Raw genomic sequence first — 19,477 nt, 5'->3', positions numbered from 1 at the left:
TCAGTGTATGGAAATGTTGAGAAGAACTATAAGGAACTAGGAAAACTGGAGTGAATATATGAAATGGAATGAAAAGCAGTTCGTCTGGGTCCAGGTTAAGATAACCTCCTAAGCCAAACCTTGGCTTTGCTCAGCACAGCAGCAAAAAAGGAGCAAAGTTTCTGGGAGCTCCCCTTTGAGACCCTGCATTTTTGCACTAATCCAAGGTTGGGCTTGAGGCAGCCCATAGCTCAATGGTCCTAGATTGGTCCCGAATTCTGGAAAGCCACCACCAGTCAACAAAGATCATACTGATCTGGAGGAACCAAAGGACTATCTCAGTGTAAGGCAGCTTCCCATATTCTTACCGGGTCACTTCAACGCCATACATTTAAAGCCACTTCAACGCCATACATTTAAAGCACTCTTGCGCCACTTGAACAGTTACAGCTTCCCCCAAAGAACCCTGGGAAACCTAGTTTGTTAAGGGTGCTGGTAACTGTGTGCAGGCTCTCCTAACAGTTCTCTGCACCCTTAATAAACTACAGTTCCTGTGATTTTATGGCAGAGGCCATGACTGTTCAAGTGGTATGAGAGTGCTTCAAATAGGAGCATTTTAGGTGCATCCCTGAAGCCTCCTGCCTAGATGTCTTTAGGCCTATATGCTGAATCTCATGTATAATCCCCTGAGCAGAAGGCATTCCAGGAACTATTCAAGTCCTGTCCTACCATCACTGCCAACTTTTATTTTTTTTATATATAAATATTTATTAAAGTTTTTAAATATAAATGCACAAATAATAAACAATCTTACTTCTGTCACAAACATAGTTTCATCACTTCTTTGGACTCCCTCACGTCTCCCGCTCCCATTTACATCATTAAAAGTTTTTTTTCCAAACAAATTATCAACTTGTTTACAATCTCATATCCACTCATTCAAATATAATCTAGCAATTCTTCCAAAAAAAATTTATATTTTCTTTAGTCTCACTTATCATCAAATTTAAATCTAATTTAGTGGTGGCCAATTTTTTGTAATCTAGCATCCTTCTTAACATTCAACCAAATTACAATGTTTTTGTAGATACATCTTAAATTTCTTCCAGTCTTCCTCCATTTTCTCTTCTCCCAGGTCTCGGATTCTGCCAGTCATTTCGCATCACTGCCAACTTTTAGTTGATATGCTTTTATTCAGGTTTTAGGCATTGCAGGAAGGTAAGGTAAGGCAGGGCTGGACTTCCCTCCCAGTCTTTCCCATCATTAAAAAAAAAAAAATCAATCCCCTCTTCTCCTGGTTTCTCAGGCTTTGTTAGGAAGGAATCAAGTGTCTCACTTTAGAAAAACCTGAAATATTGGAAACCCAAGCATGCGACGAAGTGTACCATGTGCTTAAACAGTTTGCTTCTCAATATTTGTTCCACATGGCTACAGCTTTTTGTTGTTCTACTGCAGAACAATGAAGAGGTGAGAGTGAAACCTTTCAGCTGCAAGTCAAAATAAATGAAGGTTTTAGGGAGTCTCCGGAAAGGAAGAATGTGGTACCTCCAATTCCTTCTCAGTATGGTTTATTTAATTTGGAGCATTCCCATCTTTCCTTTCTCTCCAGAGCCTCTGCTTCCACTTCCGCTGCCATCCGCTCTTCTCCCCAGGGCAAATAATTAGGAACCATTGGATGCCAGAAGGCTAGCTTTCTACTCGTTGCAATGCAGTTCAAATTAAGTGCTTCCTTCTGGAATATCCTGGAATTAAAAGAGGAAGCTCTTTAATGGCGAAATGTATTAGACTGTGAAATAGACTCCTCGCTCCCCCAGGGCAGGGCCTGCTTAAGAAAGTTAAAGCTTGCTGGAAAAAATGTGCTTTAGGGAGCTACACTGAAGGCACAAAAGGCAAAGTTCCAAATGATGGGAGTAATTATTATTTTAAAATCCACTGAGTTGGCTTGGAAATTAGATAGATGATAGATAGATAGATAGATAGATAGATAGATAGATAGATAGATAGATAGATATGCACATTTGATAACAGCCATCACATTGCAGTTTCACTGGTAGAAAGTTATGGGGCAGCTTTGTGCAATAAAGATTGGCAGCAGCAGCAACAACAAAAGGACAGAACCGAAGAAACTGCCTTATTCCAAATGGTCCATTTAATAGCCATTCAGGGTTTAAAACTTAAGATGTTACCAAGCCTACCTGGAGATACCAGGGGCTGAACCTGGAATCCTCTGCACGGCTAGTATGTGCTCTACCACTGACTCACAGCTATTTCCCATTGCCTGGCCTGGTCAAAATTTGGCTTAGGTACAGAATGCAAAAGACACAGATCACAAAACATGTGGATTGCCAGAAACAGTCCCCAAACTCTCCCAAAGACCTGCACACAATCTAGCTCTAGCTGCAACACTGTGGAAATAAAAGGTGCACACTTCCCATACCCAGTGTCCTCGGAGATGCCCGATAGGAACAGCCAGTTGTACCAACTTCCCAGATTGAAGAACTGGGCCAAAACCAAGAAAATGAAATTTCAATAGGGACAAATGTATGGTTCTACACTTAGGCAGGAAGAACCATCTGCCAGTAGCACCTGTGAATAGGATCTAGGGGTCTTACTAGACTACAAGCTTAGCATGAGTCAACAATGTAATGCAGCAGCAAACAAAGATTATGCTATTCTAGGCTGCAACAACAGAGGTATAGTCTCCAGGTCAAGGAAAATCATAGAACTGCTCCATTCTGCCTTAGTCAGACCACACTGGGAATACTGTGTCCAGTTCTGGACACCAAATTTGAAGAAGAATCTTCAAGCTGGAATGTGTACAAAGAGGGTGACCAAGATGATCAAGAGTCTGGAAACCAAGCCTTACGAGGAATGGTTGAGGGAGCTGGGTACCATTTAGCCTGGATAAGAGGCAAGAGAGACGAGAGACGATATCCATCTTCAAATATCACATGGAAGATGGAGCAAACTTGTCTTTTCCTGTTCCAGTGGGTAGGACCAGAACCAATGGCTTCAAGTTACAAGTTCCAGTGGGTAGGACCAGAACCAATGGCTTCAAGATCTGTGTGACAGTGGAATGGACTGCCTTGAAAGTGGACTGTCCTTCATTTGAAGTTTTTAAGCAGAGGTTGGATAAGACAACAGTCATGGATGGTTTAGATGAGATTCCTGCACAGCAGGGAGTTCGAGCTCAGAGTCCCTTCCAACTCTACAATTCTATGATTCTATGAAATCTGTTTTGATAGACTGGAAACCAAACCACCTACTTTCCTATTATCTCCTTTGTAAGTTTCTCCTTAATGTTGTTTTTTAAAAGAAAATAAAAAATAAAAACAACCCATTAGAGTAACAGAAGCAACTTTTTAATATCTGCTAAATATAATGTTTAATTAGTTTTCTAAATGCATATGCCATTAGCTAACCATTAGGGATAATGTACCCATCTTCCTTTGCAGAATCAGAGAAACCACTGATTTAGTTAGACAGATTCTGAAAGGTAATTTGGCTGAATAAGTGTATTTGTATCATGATTAACTGAACAAAGTTTTTTTTAAAATAAAAAAAATTTCTGCTAGTGGTAAGGCGTCATTTATTCTGAAAGCTTTTTCTAATTCTACTGGCTCATTCATGCCATTTCAGACCTTTTTTTAAAAAAAAATGGTGTCTCTGAAATACAGACTCTTCTGAAACTTCATTTAAAAGTCCAGTTGTTGAGAAAATTCTTTGAGCAATATAAAGCAAACACCCAGAAACATATTTTGTAGGAACAAGGTGAGAAAGACACAGATCAGGAATATTTAGAGCAGTGGTACTCAAAGGGTGTGGCAGGAGAAGATGGCAAGTGTGGCAGAAAGATTCAAGGGCAATCAAATAAACATTTGAACATATCAGCGCAGTTATGGTATAGTGTAGTATTAGGCTAGGCTAGGCTAGGGAGAAATTGATGAGATGAGTTTGTCTGTCTCGGATCCAACTTAATATAAATGAAATTACCCAGCAAAAGCAAGCTCACACCTCCCATTGAGTTTCCATACATAGTTAAGGTAAACATGCAAGGGGCTTTTTAAAAATTATACTTTGGGAATGAGTCCTGTAGCTTCACTATTTTATACTTTCTGGATGTCCCGTGATCGTATTATAAAGTAATTGCGTGCAATGTTATAAATCAAGCACTGCTAGGAGTTGCTTCTTTTTGTTTTCCAATATATTTCTTATCAATAAAAAAACACCTGCAGTGGCATGAGATTTTTATTATGAAAGTGTGGCCCAGAGAAAAAAAGTCTGAGAACCACTGATTTAGAGAGTCTGGGCGGATACCAACGTGCACTCCTACTAAACCCTTCCTCCAAAGTTCTGCAGGGTTCTGAAAGCACGACTGAGGCAAGAGGGGGAGACCAATTTCCTGATATTTCCCTAACCTCCCACACCAACCCTCAAACTTGCCAGGCCTCTTAAGACAAACAGAAGGCATAAAATGCATTCTCTTCCCCCCTCCCCTCCCCTCCTGTCCTCCTCCTCCATCCTGGAATGACAAGCTTTTTTAAAATAAAAATTAAAAATGCCGTAACAGTTTTAAGACTTCTAGGAGATAATAATGAGCTGGATCAAGACTAAGGACACAAAACAAGAGTTAATGGAAGGATGCCTTGAGACCTAAGGACATAGCAGATCTCCTCTCTGCCTGCAGAGGGATCCAGCCTCTCAAGGCTCCCGTCTACAGGGGTAGAAAACCCTGCTGCCCTTGCCCACTTCACTGCTGGCACTTCAATGGCAGTAACATCGACAGAGTGAAACCTCCCATTCCCCCCACATCTGCCTGGAAGGGGGGAAGAGAGCAGACCAGCTCTGGAGTGGGAGAAAATATAAAGGGAAAATACATGTCTGTATGGGGGGGGGGTGCAGAGGGAGAGAGAGTGAGACAGAAAGACAACAAGAAATCTTCCCTTAGACTGAATCCAGCCCATTCTCTGATCACGGAATGGAATAGCTAGTGGCCTTTCTAGATTCTACCATGGCTTCTGCTTGAGCAGCCAAAGTGGAAATGGATGCAACTTTCAGCATCAAAAGTGATTAATACCTCCAGCACATTGTTTGGAAGGGCTTTTTGTTGTTAAGCTGCATCCTGTAATGTTTGTATACAACAGATGCCATAATATCATTAGGAGATCATACGGTTGTAATCACAACTACTAACTGCCTGAATTAATAACAGTTTCAAATTAATGAAGCTTGGGGCATCATTGCCATTCCTCATGAACATACATTATGAATTTCTAAAAGTAAATTCCCATCAGTGGATCATTAACAGGGAAATACCATTTTTGAACCAATCAATAACATGAAACTGCTTTTCAAAAGGCACTTGTGCAGGTTTTATTCAAAGAAATAGAATACCAGACGGACAGAGCAGGTACCCTTATTAACCTCTTAATGCAGAACCATATCCAGGAAACTCTACCAGCCTTGCATTCAAACAGCCAGTACAGGCATCTGGAGCCACATTCCACACTTCCACCCCATGACTCAACCTGCACTCTCAGCAGCATCTCCTCCTCCTCCAAGAAGCCCCAGGTTTTCCTAGCTGGAAGCATCAAGGAAATCACTGCATGGGCTGTTTTAAGATTTTGCTTTGGCAGTGACTGCTCTTGCTTGTAGCTGGAAGAGATAACGGTAGGGAAAATCACAGATGAAGCCAGAGAGAGAGAGGGGGGAAAAGGAAAAGCAGCTCGTACAGTGAATGCCTTGTTTTCTCTGGCAAAGAAAAGCTGTGGTGGCTGCTAGGGTGAGTGGCTGGAAGCAGTGACAGGGAATCTCAACTTGCCAAAAGCACAAGGCTAGAAGAAGGCTCTCCAGCTGGAGAGCCTAGTCCTGGCAGAGCTGGAGACCAACCCAGGAGCAGAGAAGCTGCAGTGTTCTTAGTATCTGGCTGCACTTATGGGGACTCTTAGCTGGTTGAGCCCTGTTGCAACATATTCTCTTTAGCTGCCTATGCTCACTGCTGGAACAAACAAACAACAGTCCAGAATAGCGATGTTCCTATAGAGTGCTAAGGTACTCGAATGGATGAAGTTAAGGAACTAATGTGCAAACAAGTATAAGGTAACTAATGTGTAGACAAGCTTCAAATTGGCAAGTCAGCCAAAATAGTTTGTTTCTTCCTGACACTAATGCCCAAGCTCTGTACAGTATATGACTATTTAGATCACCCCATTGATTTTGGCATGTTATCTTTAAACAGTACTTTAAGACTATGGTCTGGAATTTGAGACTCTTGGATTCACAAACTGAACCCAGTCTTCTAGGAGTGCATACGGTACAGTGGTACCTCGGGTTACATACGCTTCAGGTTACAGACTCTGCTAACCCAGAAATAGTACCTCGGGTTAAGAACTTTGCTTCAGGATGAGAACAGAAATCGTGCTCCAGCGTTGTGGCAGCAGTGGGAGGCCCCATCAGCTAAAGTGGTGCTTCAGGTTAAGTACAGTTTCAGGTTAAGAACGGACCTCCGGAACGAATCAAGTACTTAACCCAAGGTACCACTGTATTTAAAATTACATACACACAGGCTGGGTAGCATGCAGGCTGTTTAGCCTCAATTCAGTATTTCTCATGACTGGATATATGTCCATACCTTATTTATTTAAGTTTATACAAACATCAAAGAGACAGATTATCTGCATTAACCTTTGGAGTTCTGATCTCTTTACTCCTACATTCTAGATCACTAGATACTGATTGAAGTTTGAAGGTGGTATTTGTTTATGGATGAAAACAAATAGCAACTTGCTGAGAAATAAATGTGCTTGAGTGAAAAATTTACATAATATTGGTCATCTACATAATTTATTCCGTTATGGACTTGGAAGAGTTTTGCTTTCTACAATGTGACATTTCAGGGTGGTTTTTGGCTCATACAAAGTAAATCATATTCCCAGTTAAAACCTACAGCCCTTCTTGCAGCAGAAACTGTACCCAACAATAGTAACCACAGGCTAGGTCAGTGTCCACTAGGTCTTCTAAGGGTTTGGTATATAAATACTAGTTTCCACTTATCCTACCATAACCTAGTATGTAGATACAAGATTAATGCGAACCATCAGTCCATGTGACAAACCTAATTTAATAAAGTGGTCTGCCCTATCGATCATGTCCCACAGAATTCAGTATTTCACATAAAAGTGTTGGCTTTTCAATCTTCATATTTCTTGCCATCCAAGGGATCTTTGGTCATAACAAAACTCATCAAGAGATACAGCAAAATAGGTAAGCGATAAAGGATTGGGGGCTGGAATTCTGAGGAGGAGCCCAAGAGCATTATTTTCTCCCACCACAACAACAAAACTTGAAAAATTGTTTAAAACAATTGAGCCCAATCAGATCATGAGACCACCCCCATTAAACTGGGAAGAGGGCCTTTTAAAAATGAGGTGGTGGGACCACCCGAGGCATGACAACCTAAGCATGAAACCAACATCTGATATTTTTATATTCTTTGGGTCTGCCCAGGTTTCTGCACTCTGTGCCCTACACTGGGTTGGTTCTTCCCTGTCACAACCAAGGATCCACATATGCCTTTCCCCATAGAAGCTGTTTATGTCTTGGGAGAAGGGCCCTGTGTCCATGTTGGCTAAAGATACTGCATCTGCGGTGAGGAGCAGGGTTTTCACTGCAAATTGCTCTGAGGATATGGAACAACCAACCTTGTATGGTTCAGAACTCTGCTGTGCTTTTAAGCTTTGAAGAAGGATGCAAAGCCGGCCTCTTCCAAAGTGCCTATGGCTCTTGAACAAGCTTCTAGATCTTTACTGCCATATTGTTGTTGCTGGAAAAGAGTATCGTTTTTCTTTAACGGAACATTGTTTATGAGACTGTGATCTTAGATTATGTGATATTATGACTGGTATTGGTTTACTGTTTAACTTTGTTAGAAGTTGCCTCCAGTCTTGGAGAAGCAAGAAACAAGTGCGTGAAACAAACATCCCCATCATTATCTATGCCATTTAAAGGAAGTCAACTGTGTGACCAAAGTCTATTTTCTCTGCCTTTAAAGTGCAAGTCATAACCCAAGCGAAAATTCCAAAACAGTTTGCCACAAGGGAAATGCAAGTGTACTGAAACAGTGATTTTAATCACTTACAGATGATGTGACTTCAAGGCACCCAGCTACCCATAGAAGAGGCTGCCTGCTGCAACTCTGCACGAGACCAAGTTCTGGCCTTCTAAGAACAGTGACTCATGCAGAAACACTGGGGTTGGACTCATCTGAAGGCAGGTAATTCTTACTCCAACACATTTAAGCCGTTTAAAGGAGTAAAGATCATGAAGCTTGCCTCCAATTTTAACTGAGGAATAAAAGTGCGCCACACAGCCAAAAGAAACCTGACAATGCCAGACCTGCATGTTAGAATCAGGCCTCCAACTAAAACCATAAAAAAACAAGGGATGATTTAGTGCACACAGTGGGAAAAGGATGAGAGGCTTGTCTCTACCACCATGAAGGCTTTTGCCCACCCATCATTTTGCCAACTGGAGCTCCAAGAACAGAAGAAGCTTTTGCCAGGGGAAAAATGTGGCTATTTGGGGGAGAGAGAACACAGGCAAGCAAAGAGTTTAACTCTCACTACCATTCATGCTGCATTTTTAACTGCCCTCTGTCCTGCCCCCGTTTTTAAGAATTCACTACAAGCCCTATCAAGTCATGCCATCACTGCAGCTAGTTTGATCCTCAGCTTGCAGGAAAAGTGCAGTAATGATTGACTTACACCAAGACCGGGGAACCTGTGGCCTTCCAGATATCACAGGACTAAAATTCCAATCATCCCCAACTACTGGTCACACTGGTGAGGGCTGATGGGCACTGGAGGGTTCTCCACCTTAAACTCCAAAGGAAATCACACATTTCCATGAGCCTCCTCTTACCAAACCAGACTGACATCTCAAACAAACCCCCCACCCACCCTGTATCCACTTTTAACCTGGCCCTTGACTTTACCAGTGAACTGACTTTACTGTCTGCTCTCATTACCATTTCCCAGAAGTGGAGATTATAATATATGTTAGGCTCTTTCTTTCTTTCAGCATGGGGGGGCGGGAGAGATGACACTGAGAGAGACCATTTAAAAAGGGATTTGTTCAGCTAAAAGAAGCTAAGGACACACGGCACTCGTGCATTCAGCACTCTGTAATGCGGTTTGAAAACATGCGTTGTCTAGGTTGTCACCCTGACTGACAAACGGCTTTCTCCTCCATTAATATTCACAGGGGATGCTTCTTTTTAGTATCATGTGTAAAAACAGCCTGGCACTTTTCAAAATGGTCTGCAAATAAACCACTTGATGCCAAACTGCTGAATATAGATGTGGACCAGATCAGATCATGTAAGCCAAGATCATCAAGATCTAAACAGATATAAATAGTAGGTTGCACTACAAAAAATATTCCCTTCATCCAGAGGAATTCCTTTCCTGTTAAAATTAAGAGAAACTTTGCATGCAATCCATAAGTAATCAGAATCTCCTAGGATATTTAGCCATGGGGTGGAGCAGGGGAACAGTATCACCACATCAGTAATACAGTCCAATATTGAACAGAAGATATACTTACTAAATTAATCCATATTAGTATAATGAATTAAAAGCATTCTGTAGCAGAAAGCATAGCTGGTGAGCACTGGCAACACATGGCCTTGTGGAATGACTGTGTAAGGAGAATTCCAGTTGCAAGTAAAAAAACCAGTATTTTACAGTACAGCAGAGATTTAACTATATGTCACTGGTATGTTTATGAAGTTATACATAGTTTAGTTTTCATCACAAAAGCAAATAATTAAAAAGAAAGAAAGAATTGAAAGCATTCCACAAAATGGCTATTTCTGTCTTCCAACTTTAACAAAGGAAGAGATATACAATGTGTGTTTTATACGATCAATAGCTGTTATTATGAATCTCTACTGCAGAAAAAGTTTATTACTAAATCGAACATGTCTCCAGAATACTCAGTGGCTATAGGCCTTGTTTGTACCTAAAGCTATGAAGGGAAAGCTTAGTCTGAACCTGAGCCCTATCTATAGTTGCTGCAGCCTGAAACAATACGCAAGCTGAAACACAGCTTTTCTTCAAAATTCACATATATGCTGCACTGTTCACCAACCAAATAATATTTAGGAAAATGCCTAAAAGAGGGGAAGGGTGCACAAAATAAATATATTGGTTAATACAGATGTGTATTAGTGGAAACTGCTTGCAAAACTGTGTGTTAGTCAAAACTACATATAAAACGTGTGTTAAAAGAAAGTCACTAAAATGCTAAAAAAAAATATGATGGGAATCTTTAAAAAAAAGTAACAAATTGCAGCAAAATTCAGAGAACTGAATTTAAGATTGGGCATTATTCACTCTGTATTTAGCACAAGGCAATTAATAAGCAGTTTCGGTAGCTTTCCCTCCCAACTTGGTTTTGACCCAATGGTGGGCTGTTGACTTTAACACCAATGATTCCTGGTCCACCGACTGGTTAATTTAAATTAGGGGTGGGGAACCCCCAGCCTAGGGCTAAATTTGGCCCAATGTGGCCCCCAATAACTCCCTATGTGGCCCTTGGGACTCTTTCCAGGCCATGCCTCCTTCTGAGGCCACAGCCCTTCTGGGTACTATTCGACACCCTCCTCAAATGCCTTGAACTGTGCCTGGTTGCCTGAATGGAGGATGATGATGTGTGTAGGAACCTCTAGTTTTTGTGGTGCTGGAATGTACAAAATACAAATGTAAGTGTCATATTTGTGTCCCCACACCTCATTTTTTTCACCTCTGGTCCTGCCCACCAATAGGATCTGGCTCCCCATAAGGTTGCCCATAAGGTAACTGGGGCCCTCAGGCTGAAAAAGATTCCCCACCTCTGCAGGTGAAAAGCCTTATTCCCAGTAGAACAATATCTGCCTATAGTAATTATTCTATAGGGGTGGGGAACCTCATGGGAAACCTTCCTGGTGCAGAGGCCACATCCCAGAGGTAGGTAGGGCCAAGGGCAAAAGTAGGCAGCAAGTGTGACTCCTGCCATTGCAAAATAGGCTACATTCAGGCAACACAAAAGTCAGAAGTATCAACACACACCCCTCCATCCTGTTACGGCAAGCAAGCAGTACAGTGGTACCTTGGGTTCAGAACTTAATTCGTTCTGGAGGTCCGTTCTTAACTTGAAACTGTTCTTAACCTGAGGTACCACTTTAGTTAATGGGGCCTCCCGCTGCCGCCACACGATTTCTGTTCTCATCCTGAAGCAAAGTTCTTAACCCAAGGTACTATTTCTGGGTTAGCGGAGTCTGTAACCTGAAGCGTATATAACCTGAAGCGTCTGTAACCCAAGGTACTGCTGTATCACTACAGCTTGCCTTCTCTGGGCAGGAATCTCTGGAAGGAGCAACAGTGAATCACGGGAGCCCAGAGAGCAGTAAATAGTGGTGCAGTCCAAGCAAGTGAAAAGCTGTCCTGAAATGCTAGCGACTTTGAATAAACCAAAGATGCATTACAATCCGAGCACAAGCCATATTTCTTTTCTCTAACCTTCAGTATGGATTAGAGATAAAGGCTTTTTGTCTTACTGGTAGCAGCCTAAGATTTCATTGTTCTATAAAAATAATCATGAGCTCATGACTAATACCCGATGGTTCCTAAATTAAATAAATAAAAACATCCCAACAAAACAACATAAAAAGATCAGGCGTACATGTTCCCCACCATTTTTCCACGTCAACTATTAATTTTATTTATAAAGCATGGCGGGTGGAATCCTGCAGTTGACATTTGGCTGGCTTAGTCACCAAGTGGCATAAGCGCCATTGCCACCGGTGGAGAGGAAGGCCCACTGTCAGGGTACCACCTATGTCCTCTGCCAACAGTGTGGGCCAAAACAGGACATTCCTTGTGGGTGTCAGGGCAAGTTCCATGAATAATGCCAAGGATTCTAAGCTGCCACCACATGCTCCCAAATGGGCATCAAAGCTATGCCAGCCCTGGGACTGGCCTACTTATCGCCCTTTGTGAAAGAAACAGAAATGGGAACAACAGCCGCACCACCACCTCCTGCTCAGGGCACGGCTAGTCAGCAGGACTTTGGGTGTGTTGGCTGCTCAGCCACACACAACAGAGCTGCTCTTTGTTACATGCTTCTCTGCATATGATGAAAACATCCATCAAAGCGAAACGTTTTAAAACCTGTGTGGCCCAGAGCCTGCAGCAGCAAAATTCCCATTTAGAATCCGTCATCTCTGAAGTACTTCTCAAATAAAAAATGCTTTAACTTCCCAACAAAAAGGGCACACACAAAAAATCTGTTGTACTTATGAGTTCCATAAGGAGGGCATCCCAAACTCTGAAACCATTGCCCTGTGCCCTCATTGTTCCAACGTCAGTCAAAGAGAGTATGTGAAGGGGGGGGGGGTGGCCAGCCCAAGACATGCTGGTGTCTGAGGCAGAACAGCAAATGAAACCCCCTGCCTCGTGCACCATCAAATCGGGGTGCATTAAGTATCAAGGCCGGCCAGGTTATTTTAGCACCCAAGACACAAAGCATTACAAGCAGCTCTCCCTGGGATTAAAAAATACAATACATTTGTTGCCCGTTTGCAATTCCCAAAATCAGCTGTCTAAAGGCAGCCACCTCACTCTATGTAACAGGAGGGCTGGCTCTCTCAGCAACTGATTGGAGAGGTATATAAGGGGGGAAATGCTCCATAAAGCAGGGGTTTCCAAATTGTGCTTTGCGGTCCACCAGTGATCTGCATGCCTCATTCAGGTGGTCCATTGTTGTCTGCCTGGGAAGAACAGCAGGAGCAGTGGCTGGGAACAGTTGGCGCAGTGCATTAAATATTCACATTGATTTTAATTGTATTTTTACTGCTTCTATTAGTTTTCATACGTGTATTTTATTATTTGCTGAATCCAAACTGTAACACAATAAAATACAATATAATAAATAAAAGAAACAAAAAAGCACACCCTAGCACAGCACATTACATCACCATTGCTACAGAAGGCAAAATACAAACCAACCACCATTAAGGGGTCTATCAAGACCCTCAGCAATTCTCAAGTGGTCCATGGGGGGGGGGGGAGTTTGGGAATCACCTCCCTAAAGTACAGTACACATGTAATGTTCTAAGGCGGAAGCACTTTTTACTTTTTAGAGGTACATCTAAGTTCACCCAAATATGACAAGTCGGTGTTTTGAAAACACCTACATCACCCAGGCACACTCAGAGACAGGGATTGGGGGCATGCACAGAGGCAAATGCAGCTTGGCTACTGGGTAGAAGGGGAAATGGCCCTGCCTAATTGGTCAAAGATCAATAAATCTGGGAGCTTTCAAAATTCATCCAGAAGTCTACAGTACTTTCCTGTTACCTATGTGGATATTTCAGTAACATAAATAGGAGCTGGTGTCTTTCCGACTTCATTTCTCCCACAGAATAGGCACCTTTTGTTCTAGACACCCTGCATCCCTAATTAACATTGTCCTAATAAGCATCTGCAGCTATGTTGACTCAAAAATTTAAAATGGCATTAGTCATCTACTGAGGTCCACAAGCGGAAAATGTGCACCTAAGAAAGCTAACTTTGTTACTTTGCTGAGGAAGGGGGCACTTCCAGTGGCAAGTTTGTTTTCAAGCCTCATGAGGAAGGAGGCAAGAGTCTCGCATGTGAGACAAGAGCAGGAATTGGACTTCAGCCCCACTTTAGAATGTTATCTCCCGACATTGACTCTTAACGCTCATTCATGATGCTTTTGAATAGAATAAATATTTAGTCAATGAGATAAATAAAATGATTAGCAGACTTCAGTTCACATGAAGCTCAACTAAGATAAGGAGGAGAAAAGACGGTTAGATAAAAAGACTCAGCTATGCCTCCTATTGGACCCACAACCTGTATTTGGTATTTAAGGATCAATCAGCTTCGGTGAATAAGGAAGGAGGAAACTGAGCAGCATTTGCAAATGCTCACTAAAAGGAAGTTCAGAACTGGCAAGCATTCAAATATAAATGTGCTGCATCTTGCAGTTCTCTAGAACAACCTCTGGTCCTATACAAACCAGTGTAGTGGGGAGTTCTCCTATGCAATGCCGCCTCCCATATGTTGGGGTTTGTAGTTAATTAAGCTACTGAAATGAACGGGAGCTGCAAGCTCCTGCACATTTAGATACTGGTTAGAACTTTCCCTTGCATTGTTCTCTTATTGCAGTTTTCGCCATTGACCATTGGTATTTTTCGCCAGATCTCCTACACCTGCAATTCCAGCCCCCACACGGGAAAATTTGCGTTCTTTTCCTTTCTATCTAGATCTTCATTCAGCATGGCACATGCTGCTAGACAGGTGTTAAGTTACATGGGGGCAGCATTACCCAGCACACAAATACAGCAATGGGCACATCTATAGCTGCTAAATTTCTGCTTCTCATACACACAAGCTCTGAATGAGAAAAAAGTTCTGACATACACACACACACCCCAATTCACAAGTGGCACAATCCAGACTCACAAGCATTCATAGCATCACTTCTGAAACAACACTTCTAGTGGTTTTCCATTTGTTAAAACCAATAACCCAATTCTGCAGCCAATAACCCAATTCTGCGCACATTTGCCAAGAAGCAAGTTCCATTGAATTCAATGGGACTTAATCTCAGGTCAATTCCACAGCTTCCACTAAGAAGCTTTGATATTTAAAGCAGATGGGCTATTTTTGAAAATGTGTTTCTATTCCTCGTCCAGTATGCAGATGTTAAGAACATAAAAGCATAAAGGTTACAAACATTAAAGAAGTAAAGGCGGCGGCAAATTAATGTTAAAGGGAGAAACATATTCAGTTTCTGGATTAGCATTTGCACTAAACCATATTAAGTTTAAAGGAGGAGACCTAAAAGCAGCTTCCAAATTAATTTGTGATAAATATGATGCTGCATTTTACAGTGAAACATCAGTTTCCAAAACATGAACATGTGTATTCAAAAAATACAACACTGTACTGCTGGGGGGGAAAGGATTTTGGGAGAATGATAATATACTGTCCTTCCCTCTCCCCTCCTTCCATTTCCACCCATACCATCAATATTTAGATTGTAAGCTCCTATGGGCAGGGACCTGTCTATTTTGCCGCCGCTGGCATTATTTAGACAATAATACAAAGAGGCATAGCCTAAGCAAAAATCTCTATTAAACACATTTCTGAAAACATTCAATACACTTTTGAGTATAAAGAGAAAAGGGGGCTTTAAAATGTTTGCAGTCTATCGATTTTGACCTTGATGTTATGGTTTCAAGCTACAAACACCAACTGAAGAGGCACAGAAGTTTAGATTGAATGATGGACTTAAGGAAGATCTGAAATAGGGTAAGGGGCCCCAGGTATTCTTAAGAAATGTGTAAGGCAGAAGAAGAAAAGGCTTGTGTAAGTCAATCAGTGCTTCCAAGACTCAAACCAAAACCTCCTTTTTCCACTGTTTTTAACTGATGGGTATTTAAAACCACTGTGAACTGGTTTAAAATTGTTAATCACGACCCAGCATTCAGCAAATGATCCTCCTCTAGATCAGCCACTGATGTTTACCTGAAAAAAGGTATTCCTTTGTTTTGGCTTTTGTTATTTTGAATGATTTAAAGGGGACCCTCACCCCGGGAGAGTGCGAACAAGTTTCTTTACAACACACAAACTTTGATTTATTCACGTAAACATCAGAAACGCTTTGGCAAACACGGCCAGATGGAAGGGAGGAAGATAATGGCTTTTTCTGTTTGCCTTAGAAACTAAACAGCTGCGGGAAGCATCATCTGTGTGGCCAGCCAATAACTTTTCATCTTGTAGGCTCTTCCATTTATCAACCTGAAGCCAATTTAATTTGACGATGGCGGGGAGAGAGAAAGATTTTTTTAAAAAAGATCTTTCACAAACTTTTAAAAAGTCATTCCCCATTTTTGCATCTTGATTTGTTTGAAATCAGGGTTTATACACAAGAATGATTAGATTGTAAAAAGAAAAAGAAATAAAAGAGTAAATCAAGAGCTAAATATCACAGGCATATTAAGGGGTGGGGTCGTTTCCAAGCACAGTCTGTCATCACCAGGAAGGGTGATCCGAGTAAAAGTTAAGCATTTTAAGACTGCAATCCGAAACACATTTCCTAAGACATAAGCCCCCTTCCCCAATACAGAGAACCTTATTTCCAAATAAACACACACGAAGTCGGCAGTCCTATGCCTACTCCGTCAGGAGTAAGCCCCACTGAACTCCCTGGGACACACAGCTCAATCCTATGTTTCTTCGGAAGCAGCACTTAGTTCAATGGGGCTTACTCCCGAGCAAGTGAGCTTCTTAGATTGGCTTCCTGAGACACGAGTAAACATGCGTAAAACGGGGCTGCAACACCCCCACGGCTCTCAGCAGAGTAAAGCCGAACAGGTGCTCAACGCTCTGCATAGAAATCCACGGGACGAGGAGCCAGCTGCACGTTTACAAGGAAACGCATCTCACTGAGAGTATATTCAATTACTGTAATGCGTTAACTTTGGCTGAATCGTGCCCTAAACCAGTGCGAAGAGGGTTTCCCCATCGTATCTACTTACCCTCGCATAGGACGACGACACTTAACGCCCAACGGGCTAAAGGCATCTTTCCCCCTCGCAATAATCCCATCGCCTCTCCTAACTTCTTCGACGGCAAGGAAGAAGTCTTGGCAAGGCTCGCTGGAGTTCAACCGTGCACGAGATAAGATAGTTCTCCGCGCTCCCTCCAAAGCAGGCGCCTGGGTCTTGGGTGGGGATGCAACAGTCCGCTCCTCAGTCAGGTCGCCCCATCCTCCGAAGGGTCTCCAGATCCCTTGCGGCTGCCAAACGCCAACAAAACCAAGGGCTCGACTGGAAAGGGGGGTTCCCGTCTGCTCCTGCCGGCCTGGGTCGCGAAGAGCCGCGCTTGGGGCGCCTCCCAGGTCTCTACTCTCGCCAGAAATCGAAAGAGAGGTAGAGACCCAGAAGCGCCTAGGGACGAGGCGGATTCAGCCCACCTGCCTAGGTAGCGCTGGCTCAACTCCCGTTGGTCTTTAGCCGCCCATCGGAGTCTACGGGGTGCTTCTTCATTGAATCTGGAAGAGGGTGAGGGGGGAGAGAGAGATTGGAGCGGGTTCAGAACGTGGTGGGGGGGGGGGAGAGTGGAAATTAAGATCTGCTCCGTTTGCTTGCAAGGCGGCTGGCGCGCTCAGGACCTGCACGGCTGCATTGATCTTCTCCAAGTGCACTTTGCAGCGCCCCCTCCCAGGCGAAGGGGGGAAGGATGCCGCTCCGACGCCTCCCTCCAGCCGGGAATGGAAGGAGTTCAGTCGCTCTGCTCCGCAAGATCTAAGAGCAGCTCGGCTTTTGTGCTGAGCGAGGGGCGGTGGTGCTGCTGGCTGCCGCCTGGGGTGGTCTGAGCCAGCTGGGAACTTGCCTGAGTCCTTGCGGCGGAGCTGCCGTGCGCCTAATGAGGCTGCTGGCAGGCAGGCACAGAGCGAGCAGGGCTGGTCCCCCTCCTCGCGGTGGAGCTGCTGCGCGGATGGCTCGGTCCAGGCAGCAAATGGACAAGCCGCTCTCTTTCTCCCCCCCCCCAAGTTAATGAACAAATTGCAGCAGCGAGGGGGGGAAGGAGTGTGAAACTGATCAGGGGGCAGGGCGCCTGGCTGCAGAGGCAGGAAGGGACCCACCGAAAGGGGGCCGAAAAAGAAAAACGGGGGAGGGATCAAATCTCAAGAAAGGAGGGCAGAGTCAAGGGGAAGCTCAGGACCGCTTTGCTACAGGTGCTGCTGCTTCTACTGCAAACTCCAGGTGTAGGAAGTTTGGGCGAGGGCGCCTAATGCAAAAGACCAGCATTTGGAAACGCAACTGGTCCTTGCATAATTTGCGCAACGTTTTAAAAACGAAAGCACCCAGCAGTTTGGAGATGGGGCGGCATCCATACAGCTTCCAGGCGCAGCGGCCGGGGACGCCGTCATCTGCTCCCTTCCCCGGGCTTGGTTGCAAGATAGCAGGAGCAGAGTGGAAGGCTTGGTTCTTGAAAAATGGCCGGAGGGGTTGGGGCAAGCCCAGAGCTGGGTGCCGAAGATTGGGCCTGCAAAATCGAGGCAAAAAGTAGGGATGGGGTTGAAAAAGGGAGGACATCCAAACAAACATGCAGAAAGGAGTTACTAAAAGATCTGGAGCAGGGCAGGAGGGCGGGGAAGAGAGGTGATAAAGCAACAGCAGCCTGTCCTCTGTAACTACATCTTAATACGAAGGTACCGATTTCAGAATAGTAACTTGCCCCGCCCTGGATACATTAAACATGCTGAATAATTAATTGCTGGGGAAACAGATATTTTTGTCTGATGGTGAGAGGATGCTTAAGGGTAGGCAAGCTACCTGGCAGATGCCCAAAGTAGCCTAGAATGTATGCCTGCAGCTGCTGCTTATTAGTGTAACACCACTTTTGAACCACAAATGGGGGGGGGGGACTTTGCTCAACCTATTAGCTTTCCCAGCAAGCCATCAATACTCAGCTAAAAGCCCCAGCAAACGTTGCATGCATTGCGGAATGGAAGCACTTGAGTGCCTCAGCCACTTCTGTTGCATAATGCCAACACCATCTCTGTAGTTCCCTCTGTGTACAATTTCTTCTTTGGGGGAGAAAAGTTGGATGAACTTTCCACACTGGGACCTGTCCCTTTTTTTGGAATATGTTGCAAGGAGTCGACAGAGCTTACTCTCAAGTGTACTGGGGATTTTCACAAGCCTTAAGAATAAAAATTTAAAAATCGGTGTTCAAAAACACCTACATCATACAGGCACACTCATCAGAGATGAGTGCATATACCAGCTTAGCTGCTGGTAGCAAGGGAAATGGCTCTACTCGCTTGGGTGAAGATCAATCCATAGGAATGCTTTTCGGCTTCTGGAAGTTTCAGATAACATAATACATTGCTTGCCCAGGAAGCATTACTTAAAAACTCTGCAAATGTTATGTTTATGTTCCCCAGAAACCCTAAGCGCAGCTACTAAAACCACTCAGTATTATGGAGCCCTAAATGAATGCACACACCAGTAAGAATATGTTCATCTCTGCTAGTATCCAGTCCAGGAATTCACAAAGTCTCTGTCATGAGAAATAAATATAAGGAACTATTAGGTCCAGAGTAGCTTGAAAGCTGCATCTCTGCAGGATTTAATGCTCTGAGGTCCCTTACCCCACTCCAAGAACCTGGAAGGTGGGTAATTGAGCCATATGTCTGCATCATGTTCAATTCCATAATTCCCCACCCTCCGATATGCCATAACTGCTCTTTCCCTTAAGGGAGTCTACAAGAGTCACCTCCCCTGAACTTGTCTCCTTCCAATCTGGAGTCATGAGAAGCACAGTGATTCATACAAAACTTACAAAGCGTGGGGAATTCTTACTCTTTCATACTGTATTTCTATGCTGTGCACCACCCTGAAATCTACTGATGA

General features: G+C 43.4%; 1 protein-coding gene and 1 long non-coding RNA gene across 4 annotated transcripts in view; one reads left to right on the top strand and one right to left on the bottom strand.

The window, feature by feature from the left end:
• RET (ret proto-oncogene) overlaps positions 1–19,477 on the bottom strand; it is a 115,440-nt gene that overhangs the window by 78,433 nt on the left and 17,530 nt on the right. Inside the window, exon 5 of one of the 2 annotated variants that reach the window (XM_081861128.1) lies at positions 16,592–17,106. In XM_081861128.1, coding sequence (XP_081717254.1) covers positions 16,592–16,661 — 70 coding nt within the window. In that variant the 5' untranslated portion in view covers positions 16,662–17,106. Of the gene's footprint in view, positions 1–16,591; positions 17,488–19,477 lie in introns of those variants that run through there. The other variant, XM_081861129.1, reaches the window with a different exon arrangement.
• LOC309341654 overlaps positions 1–19,477 on the top strand; it is a 35,916-nt gene that overhangs the window by 9,603 nt on the left and 6,836 nt on the right. The window contains exon 2 of one of the 2 annotated variants that reach the window (XR_014156502.1): positions 8,119–8,251. This is a non-coding gene — a long non-coding RNA (uncharacterized lncRNA). Of the gene's footprint in view, positions 1–8,118; positions 8,366–19,477 lie in introns of those variants that run through there. The other variant, XR_014156503.1, reaches the window with a different exon arrangement.

The sequence above is a fragment of the Podarcis erhardii genome (assembly GCF_964252035.2).
Source record: "Podarcis erhardii genome assembly, chromosome: 5".
In the NCBI taxonomy this organism is placed as follows: domain Eukaryota; kingdom Metazoa; phylum Chordata; class Lepidosauria; order Squamata; family Lacertidae; genus Podarcis; species Podarcis erhardii.
The sequence above is the reverse complement of the archived record's forward strand: the minus strand, read 5'-3'. Positions and strand labels throughout refer to the sequence as shown.